Here is a 12985-nt window from a genome sequence, read left to right as displayed (position 1 = left end):
GAGTCACCATGAGGTCAGCAGATTGGATGGTGAGGTTGTGAATAATTTGGTTTAGCTGTATTCAGTGACTGAGGGCAAGATAAAATAGTAGCAAGGATGCTAACTTAGTGATGGAGGCCAATGATAATGAATTTGGTCTTCTCCATATTTAATCGGACGAAATGGTAGCTTAACCAGGAATACATGTCAGGGAGTTGGTCTGACAACTTAAAAGGAGAAAATGGGGCAGATAGTGAAGAGGCTGAACTCTTCAGCACACATTTAAAAGTTAACCTCTAGCCTGCAGACGATGTCACCAAATAGCAGTGTCAAGATGACTTGGAGGCGGTGGGGGTGGGAACAGCAGTGAGGAGTGAGGTTGGGCGGGAGCCGGAGGAAACAGTATGCAGGAAGGAAAATAAGCCATTGCTAGGGATGTTCTGATTGTGACTGGATTGACAAGAATAAAACTAAGTGAGACTGAATCCCACTGAGCTGAATTGTTGGAGAAAAACACAATAGATTAATCATGTCAATAGCTGCAGTGAGGTTGAGAAAGACAAGTAAGATTACTTGTGTGATTTAGGTTACTTTGGTGCTGTGATGGGAGTTGAATGTTGATTAGACATATTCAATTAGTGAATTGGGGGTAAGATGTGAATAGGTTTGGGAGACACCAGCATATTAAAGGATATTAGAAAAGAAACAGAAGTGATTGGGTGGTAGTTTTCACGATCAGAGGATATACAGTCGATATGTTTCGGGAGGGGTTAATGTGAAAGAAAAGAGGACAATTGTGTGAAGACTGGGGATTAAGTAAACTTGCGTGATCAGCAGTTTAGTGATAATGCAAACAAAGGAAAATAATTTGGGTCTCTGTCTTTTGGACAAAATCAGTTTGAAGAGGTGATAAAGAAAGTCAGGGTAGAAAATTGAATACAGACAGATTTGCATGTTCAACTCAAGAACAAAGGATATGTTTAGTAGAATGTTTGGTCTGGTGGATAAATGGAGAAGAGGGAAACTCGATCTCAGATGAGCTGATTGTTGCAATCTTAATTACAAAGTTATGTAAGAGGTTTTTGCACAATATAGATGAGGACAGAAGAAATGGGTGAGAACACTTGTCATTTATATAAATGATTTAGATGAGAATATAGAAAGCAGGATTAGTAAGTTTGCTGATGACATCAAGTTTGGTGGTATACTGAACAGCGAAGAAGGTTATCTAAGTTTACAAACAGACATTGATCAATTGGGTCAATTGGCTAAAGAGCGGCAAATGTGTTTAATTTGGTTAAATGAAAGATATTGCATTTCGGTAAAACAAACAAAAACAAGCTTATAAAGTTAAAAATCGGACCTTGGGTAGTGTTGTAGAACATAGAGACCTAGGAGTTCAGGTACATAATTCTTTGAAGTTTGCATCACATACAGATAGGATGGTTAAGAAGGCATTTAGCATGCTTACTCTCATTGCTCAGATGTATAGGAGTTGGGGCATTATGTTGAAGTTGTACAGGACGTTGGTGAAGCCTCTTTTGGAGTACTGTGTCAGTTCTGGTGTCCCTTGTTCAGAAGAGATTTACCAGGATGTTACTGGGAATGGAGAGTTTCAGTTATAGGCTGGGACTTCTTTCACTGGAGCATAGGAGGTTGAACACCATATAGAGTTTTATAAAATCATAAGGGGTACAGATAAGGTAAATGGCCGGTGTCTTTTCCCTAGGGCGGGGGATTTCAAGACTTGAAGGTATATTTTTAAGGTGAGAGGAGAAAAACTTAAAAATGACATGAGGGGCAATTTTATTTTATACAGAGAGTGATTTGTGTGTGGAACGAACTTCTAGAAGAAGTAGTGGATGCAGGTACATTTACATTTAAAAGACATTTGGATAAGAACATGAATAAGAAATGTTTGGAAGTGGATATGGGTCAAGCGCAGGCAGATTTGACTAGTTTATTTTGGGACTAAGGTCGGCATGGACTGGTTCGACTGAAGGGGATATTTCCATGCTATTTGACTCTATAACTCCAAGACAAAGTAGTGGAGAAAGAAGCCTTCTTACAATTTGAACTCTCTTGCTTTTCTTTTTCTCCTCCTCTGATATTGGGAAGATCTACTCATCAATTCATTGAGAAGCCAATGTCTACTTAGCTTGACAAATTGGAAGTAAAACAACTTAAATTTGAATACTCCAAATGTTCATTTTCCTTTAGCTTCAATGATCCTATTACCCTCAATGTCTTATTCTTATGATGTCTTGGAACTTTCCTTCCTTTGCTTTCTTGTCCTCACTACTATAAGTTTTATATATTAACATTCGTATATTTTATGTCACTGTATCTTGCATCTTCTTTTTTCTGTGCTTGCCCTGTGACCCCCATAACTCTTTGGTTATATCATTATCACCTTGATTTTAGTCTCTTTCCTATCATTTTCATTAATATCACTGGATCACTTTTAGTTTTCCATCCTTTTCCTCCACCTCTCTCTCTCTCTCTCTCTCTCTTTCCATCCTTTAGCAAGTCTTTCTTGAGTCCTGTATTTTTTTCCAAGATGTTTCTAATTTGTGTCTTCTATATAAAGAAATATTCACTGGAAAACAGAATAACTGATAAAAGCATTAATCATAGAAAAGTAAATCTTAAGAAAAGACATCAATAATAAATGTTAACGAAATACATCAACATATAGGTCTAGATTTTTACAAAAAAAATGTTCTCTCATCGCTTTATGAGAAAGGGTGTCCCAAGCTCATGTGGGCAAATGGTAGGACCCTGGCGTGGGGCGGGAGCTATTTTTAAATGAAGAGGTTTCCACCAGGACCACTGTCTACTTAAGGACGGTGAGCACTCACTCAGAGCTGCTGGCCCAATCAGAGGACCAGCAGCACCACCATTAGAGATGAAGGTTGTAGAGGGTGCAGGGAAAAGGTGAAGCATCTCCTTGGTCCAGGCAGGATGGACCTGGTGCCAGGAAGAGTTAACCCATCAGTGGTGAAGCCACAGGACTGGCCATTATCACTGGGTAATCCCTCCAGAGGCAGAAAGGAAGCAGTCTCTATATAACCGGGAATCACTTGAAGGCTTCACATCTCACTTGACAGCAGGGGGACTGAGCTAACGTGGGTAAAATCCCAGCATCATGGTAACATAGTTGTTACTTGGGCAACTAACTGAAATAATTAATGGCCTAACTCTTGTCAGTAGGTGTCCAATCCACTGCCATCTGTTATTCTTTCATTGGATGTGTGCATCACTAGAAAGGTCAAAGTTGTTTCCCACTCCTAACTGCATCTTGAACTGAGTGGCTTGCTGAGCCATTTCAGAGGACAGTTAACAGTCAAGCACATTGTCTGGAGATACATGTAGGCTAGATCTGATTAAGGAGGCAGATTTCCTTCTCTACGAGACATTAGTGAACCAAATGGGTCATTGTGACAGTCATTAATTGTTTTATGTTCACCTTTACTGAGAGTAGCTTTCAATTCCAGATTAATTGATCTTAAATAGCACCAGCTACTGTGGTAGAGTGTGAACCCATGTTCCCACAGCATTAGCAGATTACTAGTCCAATGACATTATCACACTCCAACATTTCTGGAAATATCCTAATGCCTTCTTAAACCATTTTACCACCCCTGCCATTTTCCATCTCGTCTCCAGGCATGTAAATTTCAAACTTTGAACCCTGGAAATGTATGGCAACATAATACAAGCCAAACCTGAAGATTCTGTAGACATGCTAATCTCAGAGCATACTAACCTGACGTTCCAGTGACTGCACTGCTGTTACTTTGTGGCCTCTCTAGATCAATCTGTAATTCATCAGATTCATTCTCACTGATAAGAACTTTCTCTTGTTCCTTCTCAGTTTGTTCCAGAACCGCAATGTTTTCTCTGACAGCGCTCTTAGAAATGTAGCCACAAGCAAGGCCTATTTCTTGTTCGAGGGTCGTACGTGTGAGGTAGCTGGAGTCAATTAACCTAAGATCACAATACTTCATGGACCTTAATAAAAAGATTGAAGTAAGGCACAAATTATCAAATAAGAACAATCTTTCTTGTCCTACATTGTTAGTGTGCATATTTTTTGAGGTTCCACATGAATAAAACAAGCTTAAAATATATGACTTGTGTGTGTGTGTGTGTGAGAGAGAGAGAGAGAGAGAGATAACAAATTTTAACTTAGCTAAAACGTTCTCGAAGGTGAAACAGTCTGCTGACTGTCACTGCTAAGACTGATCAATTGTGAGAGGTACCTGAATGCTGTAAGCTTCAAAGGAACTACAGCAAACATTTTATTAACCGGCACCTATGGGACTAGAAATGTGCCAGATAATCAACTATTACGGACAATCAATTATTACGTATAACCCCACCCTGTCCAAGCGAAACTTCAAGACATCCACATCCCTCAAAAAATCCCTCAAAAACTTTATGTAAAAACACCAACACAACTCCTAAAATAAATGTAAAAACACACTCATTGAAATATGATGCAGGGAGTATACACATCACTGTTATAGTTTATTTACAGCATAAATACTTGGACATTGCAGTATTTGAGGTTTTTTTGCCGGTTTACAAAGAGTATTGTTTGAATAAACTGCTAGTTAAAACAAAGTTTGCTGTAGATCTAAATAACACTTAATATCTTCTAAGATGGAAGAGGTATTAAGAAAAATTGGAGGTCAAAAATGTCACTGGAAGGTGTGTAAAAATTTTAACCCGATACAGTTTATTAAATTGACAATTGTTTCCACATGTACAGATTGCAAAGATAAATTATTAGGCTGGAATATTCGGATTCCCTCAACTATTTAACGATACTTTCCTATTTAACAACACCAGAAGTCAAACTGATTACATAATGAAATATGCATTGATAGTCTTACATTGCAATTATTAGACAATCATTAATGTTCGGGATATGTTGAAAGCTCTGCTTAAAAATTTGCATGAACATTTTAAACATGTTTTACCTTGGAAATGATTCTCCAAGTGGATCTTTACCAGTTAAGACGATAATACATGGGAGACCTTCCAAATCCTGATAGGTACGAGGGATCCATTCCTCTTGTTCACACCCTCTCCATACCTACAAGTCAAAGCAATGGGAAATTCAGAAGAAATCTCAACTCAGAGAATGATTAGAAAATGGAACTTGAGTAGTTGAAATGAAAAACATACATGCATTCAAGGGGAAGTCCTAAATGTCTGAATAAGAATGAAATAGGAAGCTATGCTGATGGGTTAGTTGAACAAGGGTGTGAGAAGGTTGATGTGAAACATAAACCCAGCTAGTGTCCCGACAGTTGAATGACCTGTGTTGTGCTGTAAATACTAACTATGCAAAGTAGCTTAAAGTAAAAATTATTTTCATAAGTAAAGACAAATATTCTTATCTCTTCTGTTAGCTTAACATGTGAAGCACTAAATGGCATAGCATGGAGCAATACTGACAATTCATATGACTACTGCTTCCAATTTGCATCAAAGACTTTGGTTCAGAAATGATTACAAGCCGACTAAGTATGCAGAAAGTACATAACTGGGAGGAACAGTTGGTTCTGAGGAAGCAGTTCAAAATTTTTAATACAAAATACATACATGAGCAGAATAACACTTAAAATTTCGTATGGACAAGTATAAAGTACTAGATACATATCAAATGCAAGAGTAACATATATTCCTTAAATATCTAGCTATTCCAAGTCAAGCTAGCTGAAGATGTAGTTTAGCTAAAGATGTCGTTGAAAAATTCTCTGATTCCTAATGACGCCAGCAATGAACAAGTCTAACTACCACAGACCAGAAGAAAACTGAATGTGGGAATCTATTGCTAAATTGCCCTATTCTGCTCAACCTAAGTTGTGAGAGTAGGATTGAGATTCAAATTAAAAAAATACAAATTCAGAATACCATGAAGCTCTTCACAAAAATAATGAACTTCTTGAATAGACTCCTAGACAGATAGTGAAGATGCAAGCTCTGGAATAATAAGCGCTGAATTTGATTGAATGCTTAATTACTATTACTACAGTAGAGAAACCTACCTCTTATTCTCTAACCTCTGTATGGGAGATCTTGACATCTTGATGTTGGGTTCTGATCAAAGCCTTGTGCTACTTTTGGTGACAGTAGAGTTAGTATCAATGGGAAAGTTTTAGAAAATATTGCTGCTTTTTGTGGGGTTTTAGTATCAGAGACGTCTATGTTTTTAGAGAAGTGCATGGAAGATAATAACTGAGATTTTTAAAAATGAATCAATTCTGCACGGTTATTCTGAATCAGTTATTTGAGTTTAATAGGAATGGGTAAACTGGGAAAACAAGAACTCAGCTAAGAGTTCGGATATAAGGGGGCGTTCATACAGAAGAAGCACTTTCAGTCAGGCGCATCCTACTCATTGGATGGACTGCAATCACTGGTCCTTACCTACACTGAACTCTCCCTGCTGGCTGCAAGCGTCACTCAGCTGATGGGTAAAATATAGTGAAGGGAGAAACAATGAACGTGACACCAGCTGGGCAGCTGTCTTCCTTGACTAAGGTAGCAGCCAGAGTGGAAGGATTCCAAGCCAACAAAATGACTATCAAGTTCTGGACCAAAGACATGCCACAGCATATTCCATGGATTATGGTTATTGATTTTCCATCTAGAGATAGAATACCAAAGGAAGGAGGGTTCCATCAAACCTGGGAAATTTGAATTGAAACCTATAATGAGGAAACCTCACTGTAAATGCCCTACTTTGCTGCGCCTCACAAGATGAGATCCAGTCTTTAAGGATGGCATCAGTGAGCACAAATTGCAATCCAATTAAAACCCCTTTGTACAAGTAAGTCATGTAGTGATGGGAAAGCAGTGAAAAAGTAAGTGTGAGATGACACTGGTAGCCACAGTTTCAACTCTGCAGACAGCTCAGGGTACGGATTGGTTTACTGGGAATCTGGAGACAGCATCATCACAGAGTGGCACTAAGTGACCAAGCTACCTTTTTGAGGGACAGTACTGCTTGCTCCTGAATTGGAGAGGGGCCTAGTGGACTCAGCAAATGCTGAACTACCCAACACCCAGTTTGCTTGCTGTGGCCAACAGGCATCTCTTACCACAGCAGAGATTTTCAGCATGTGCAGCATTTTGCTTTTATTATCCTGATCTCATTACTGATTCCATTCCAGAAGGACTTTAGGAACATATCAAAGCCACAGAACGAGATGCTTCCAATAAGGTCATTGGATTCAGCACCAAGATCAACAGGAAGTATTTTGATGAAAATGGTAAGGCAATTCAAGAGCTGCAAACATTAAAAAGTCAACTTGTCGGGTGCATCCAGCACAGATGGTCAGCCAAGAGAAAAAGACAGCTGACTGTCAAGCATACAGTGCTCTTCAACGGAAACTGAGGAACATCCACAATAATTAGTGGACTGCACTTGTGAAAAAAACTTTCGTGTGCAGTGAGTTTAGGTGGCAGCATGAAAATCTGTCTATGAATAGCATAAAATCAACAACTCCTGAGGGGTATAGATAGCAAGGCACTATTCACTGTGTACTTCAACATAGAGTCACACAGCATGGAAACAGACCTTTTGGTTCAACTAGTCCATGTCGAACATAATCTCAAACTAAACTAGTCCCACCTGCCTGCTCCAGGCCCATATCCTCCCAAACCTTTCCTATTCATGTACTTATCTAAGTATCTTTTAAATGTTGTAACTGTGCCCACATCCACCACTTCCTCAGGAAGTTCATTCCACACGTGAACCACCCTCTGTGTAAAAAATTTGCCCCCATGTCTTTTTTAAATCTCTCTCCTCTCACGTTAAATATATGTCACCTAGTCTTGAAATCCCCAATCCTATGGAAAAGATAACTACCATTAACCTTACCTATACCCCTCATTATTTTATAAACCTCTATAACGGCACCTCTCAACATCCTCTAGTGAAAAAAGTCCTAAAATATCCAGCCTTTCTTCATAACTCAAACCTTCTATACCCAGCAACTTCCTGGTAAATCTCTTCTGAACCGTATTGAGTTTAATGACATCTTTTTATGACAGGGCGACCAGAGCTGGACACACTGCTCCAGAAGATGCCTCACCAATTACCTGTGCAACCTCAACAGGACTTCCTAACTTCTATAATCAAAGAGGCGACAGAAGACGTTAAGAAGGATGTTTATATTCCCTCTGCACTGATGGAAGGCCTTTTCAATCTTAGGTATCTTTAGGTTCACACAGAAATAGACAATAAATCTGCCATGAACTTTTCCCAGACATGTAACAAATACCGATACACTACCCTGCAGCATCATAACTCTTTGGACTAAAAATCAGTTCAAAAAAATTGAAGCCCTACATCAGCCTGCCTTCCAAGAAGAATATTGACCACCTAGCATTGTCATCAAGAAAACTGAACTGAATGCCTTCAAACAACTTACCTACTTTGGAAGTATCATTCCATTTGATACCACCAAGGAAGCGGTCAAAAGACTTTCAAAAGCAAACAGTACATCTAACAGATGCCATTTAAACAAACGCGGAGCAACCCACAACCTCACAGGACAGACCAAGCCAAAGTCCTCTCCATTCTTTGGTAAGGCACTGAGTCATGGGTCATGTATAGCTGTTAAGTACACCTTCTGGAGTACTTACGTCAGTGCTGCCTCTAAAAGATCCACTGACAGGACAGCACTGCAAATATTAATGACTTGGAAACAGCCAACATCATCAGTGTTAAGACCACCTTCCTGCAAAATGAACTGTGTTGGGATGGTCACATAACCTGGATGGCAACAAGTGCCTGTTTAAGGTCATGTTATATCATGTTATATGATGACTGATAAGTGGAAAAGGAGTCCCATGCAAATGTTCCAAGGGCTCCCTGTAGAAGTCCTCCTCTATGTACTACGTTGAACATTGCCATTGGTCATGATGCCTGGAGATGCTATATTGGAAGTGCTACAAATACCTTTGAGACTGAGCAAAGAATCAGCATGAAACATAAAAGGAACAAGACAGATCCAATTATTTCCAGCAGCAACTATAATTCTATTTGCATTCGCTGTGGCAGAATATGCTGGTCATGGATAGGCCTGACTAACAGGCCTGCAACTGATGCATAGAACCTTCCTAAAATCTTCATTGGCAAAGAAATGTCAAGAGAAGAGAGAACAACAAGTTAGGTCATGCATTAAGAAATATTTCTTATGATAGAGAATGATTGCACTTTGGAACAAACCATAGAAACATTATGAATATGGCTCTGCTTGCTGGTTTTCAAATGGAACCAGTCAATTACTTGAGCCAAGAGGCGACTGCAGGTTACAGAAGATATGTCACAGAGTAGTGAGGATATCAGAGTTCATGAGATATATACTTGAGTACCATAGGGGATTAGAGATGAAGGGATGATGCAAGGCCCTACTTGTGTTTGTGCCTACCTCATTGCAGAGGAGATGAATTAAGTATAATCTGCAATTGCACAATTCATGCAGAGTTTTCAGAAGGAAGTTGCATCCACATTTGATGCTTGGATAAAAAGACTGACATTTCTAAAGTACTAGAAAGTTTGTTCTCTTTCTATCTTCAGAATTTCTTTTAAAAAAACCTACCTTCATTCGTGTAACAAAGTGCTTGGCAACACTGAGTTCTGTGGCAGGGTTGCCCAGAAGTACTTCAAATCGATACTGAAGACCAAGCTTATCTCGAACGTCTTGGAGTCGTTCCTTGGCAAGCATTGCTAGTTGCACAGATGGTACTCGTATCAAGAGCATGTGTCCACGTCCAATCTTGTCTTTCCCAGGACAGCTGATCAAATCATCCATAATACTCAGAGTCTCAGGAGTAGTGTGTTCTCTCAACAAATTCAGTGATGTTACAGCCATCATTGCTTCAGCATACTGCTGAATTAGCAGGTAGCATCGAATCACCATGCTGTGTAATCTGGGATACCTGAAAAAAAAAGCCATCATCAGAATTCCCAGAATTACTGTAATTAAGACACTTAAGATGAGTCCAATTTAAACCCAAGCAAGCAGGGGCTCAATTTACAAGGAAAATCCATAATGAACTAAAACAAATTTTTGAAACTTTTTTTGACCATTGCAACAGTTATTTTGTTTGGCTTCCTTGAAAATGTATCTGTTGCAGGTGCATTATTTTGGAGTTTAGTGAAGAAATTCCAGTGTGCATGCTCAAAACCTTGCTCTGCAACATAAAATACATTATTGTGGGGTGATTTTGCAGCATTGCATTGACATAACACAAAAAAGTCTATTTTCTGGCACTGTCTCCCTACACATTTCCACCAAACTGAGTTAAAAATTTAATTAAACCAAACATGGCCAAATGTAACAGTACATGAAATCGCAAATATTTAATTATTGGCTTGTGTCAATAACATAATAGGTGGAAATACTCTATTCAAAGAGGAGTAAGAGTAACTGTTCTTATAGCCAAATAGGAGGACAAATATAGCAGTTGCATGGAAAGCAAGAAATGGTTTCTAATTCGGTAATACAAGCATTTGCCAGAAATTTCCTGAGAGCTGCTGCTGCTCTATTTTCAGAACTTTGCACCAAAAAAACAACAGAAATCATGTTGGTGCCAAAAGTACGGAGGTATGTCAAAGGAAGTTCCTGGCCATTACTTAATCACAAATAGTCCTTTCTTCATTCAAAAAAGTCCTAAGATTTGAGCAACTTCAGCAAGGCAGCATTTAATGCCCATCCCAAGTTTCCCTGAAAGAATCATGACGCAACCTTGCAAGGTGAACTTCAGGTTATATCACTGGCCAACCAGCTAAGGGTGGGAGGTTTCCTGATCAGTGAATCAGGACTATCTGGCAGCTTTCTTGGCTATTTTTCTTTGATATTAGTCCACAAATGACCAGTTTTAAAGAACTGTATTTCAAAATCTGATACGGCAGATTCTGATCACATTACCTATATATCGATTTCATGTCCATTACTTTGCTACTTTATCTGCATTATTAATGAGTAAGATGGAAAATACCTTTACACAAAGGTAGTTATAAGGCTGGAAATTCCTAATGTACAGGTTCTGTTATTACTGGTGATTAGTAAGTAAACCTCTTGGAATTCACACAGGCCATTGGCCAGAATAATCCATTTTTATTGGCTTTCCCTGGTGACTGACTTTAGCAATCATGACAAGTTTACCTTCAGCTTTCATCTGAGATTATTCAGAAACTTGCAGTTCTTGAATAGCATAATAGTTTTTTTCTAAAAATCTTAGAAGTGCAATGGTGTGTAGCAATTCAGGATGCATGCAAAACTACTTTATTTTTGCCCTGATGAACATACAACCTGAGGCTGGCAAAGTGGAGGTATCCCACTTCAGGGAAAAAGGAAAAACCAAAATTTTACACAGTACCCAGTAGCTCCTGATAGCAAGCTCAAATAGGAACAAGTTCAGGAAGGGAAGGACTGGCAACAACCTGGGATGAGGCTGTGCATCCATTTTCTTATCAACAGTGGTTTCAAGAATACATCGACTAGAGGATAAAGATTAATTTATAATAAATTAAGATAACATTTTGTTCTACAAACTATTTACCTTTCCATTAAAGTATTCACCATTCTTTCAAAAGCCTCATCACATCTCAAGATAGGGCTCGTGATTCCCCATTGTAAGGATTTACTGTAATCAGACAAACCAAAATATACCATGTCCTCATTGTTGATCTCCTCCTGAGCAAAAATTAAGTGAAAAATACAACAGAATTAGACACAGGGAGTAACTTGGAAACTGAATCTGCCAGATCTTCCCAAAGGTTTGCCATGAGCTATACAATCCAAATAGCAGGTTTTACCACTGAAAAATGGAGAAATTAACCCTCATCCTTCAGAGTGCAAAATCTCAATACACGAAAATGCTAAAACATGTGTCTGGAAATTCTCTGCAGCTCACTAAAATAATGCTGGGTTGGTTTTGACATTTAAAAAAAAAACTTTTCAATTGTAATGAATAAAACAGACTTAGACATTTGGACTTCACTTCTTTTGACCTGAAAATAATCTGGAAAGGAGTGATTTTTGTGATTTTGCGATTTTATGGGGATTCCTGGTATCAGAAACGTGGCAAGATTTTTGGTGGGCAAAAAGCGCATAAGCTAGAAAAAGAACTATGAAATATTATGATTTAAGAATATGTTGTATTCTGTCGGTCTGATACAACTTTGCTTATTGGTATATTGGGATTGGATGCCTACACGAAAACATGAGATAGCAAGAACTGCAGATGCTGGAGTCAGAGATAACAAAGTGTGGAGCTGGAGGAACACAGCAGGCCAGGCAGCATCAGAGGAACAGGAAAGCTGACGTTTTGGGATGTCGAACACATTTTCCGCCGCCTCCCCGCCTACTTCTGTAACCACAAGTCTAACCCACCATCTACAGACCCCTTCTCCCACCTCCAACACATCCCACCCTCCTGGACACTACCCCAAGGCCTCCTACCCTCCCTCAACCTCTTCATCTCCAACTGCCGGGGTGACAGCGATCGCCTCAACCTCACCACTCCTCTCACTCACTCCAACCTCTCCCTCACAGAACATCCGCTCCCTCTACTCCAACCCTAACCTCACCATCAAATCCACAGATAAGGGAGGCGCAGTAGTGGTATAGCATACAGACCTTTACATAGCTGAGGCCAGGCGCCAACTCTCTGACACCTCCTCCTACCACCCCCTCAATCATGACCCCACCCCTGACCACCAAAACATCATCTCTCAAACCATTCACAACCTCATCACCTCAGGTGACCTCCTACCCACAGCCTCCAACCTCATCGTTCCCCAACCCCGCACCGCCCGTTTCGATCTCCTTCCCGAAATCCACAAATCTAACTGCCCTGGCTGACCCATTGTCTCTGCCTGCTCCTGTCCCACTGAACTCATCTCCACTTACCTTGACTCTGTCTTTCTCCCCCCAGTCCAGGAACTCCCCACCTATGTCCGGGACACCACCCA

The 12985-nt window shown here is 39.6% G+C and overlaps 1 protein-coding gene across 6 annotated transcripts in view; it reads right to left on the bottom strand.

Annotated features, from left to right (window-relative positions):
* greb1l (GREB1 like retinoic acid receptor coactivator) overlaps positions 1–12985 on the bottom strand; it is a 326285-nt gene that overhangs the window by 37582 nt on the left and 275718 nt on the right. For all 6 annotated transcript variants that reach the window (XM_048595857.1, XM_048595861.1, XM_048595858.1 and 3 more), the window contains 4 exons: positions 11572–11705; positions 9606–9945; positions 4968–5083; positions 3749–3993 (listed from right to left, as the gene is read on the bottom strand). In XM_048595857.1, coding sequence (XP_048451814.1) covers positions 3749–3993; positions 4968–5083; positions 9606–9945; positions 11572–11705 — 835 coding nt within the window. The remainder of the gene's footprint in view (positions 1–3748; positions 3994–4967; positions 5084–9605; positions 9946–11571; positions 11706–12985) is intronic.

This window comes from Rhincodon typus, chromosome 4, assembly GCF_021869965.1.
Source record: "Rhincodon typus isolate 14 chromosome 4, sRhiTyp1.1, whole genome shotgun sequence".
Lineage (NCBI taxonomy): Eukaryota > Metazoa > Chordata > Chondrichthyes > Orectolobiformes > Rhincodontidae > Rhincodon > Rhincodon typus.
This window is presented reverse-complemented; position numbering and strand designations above follow the sequence as displayed.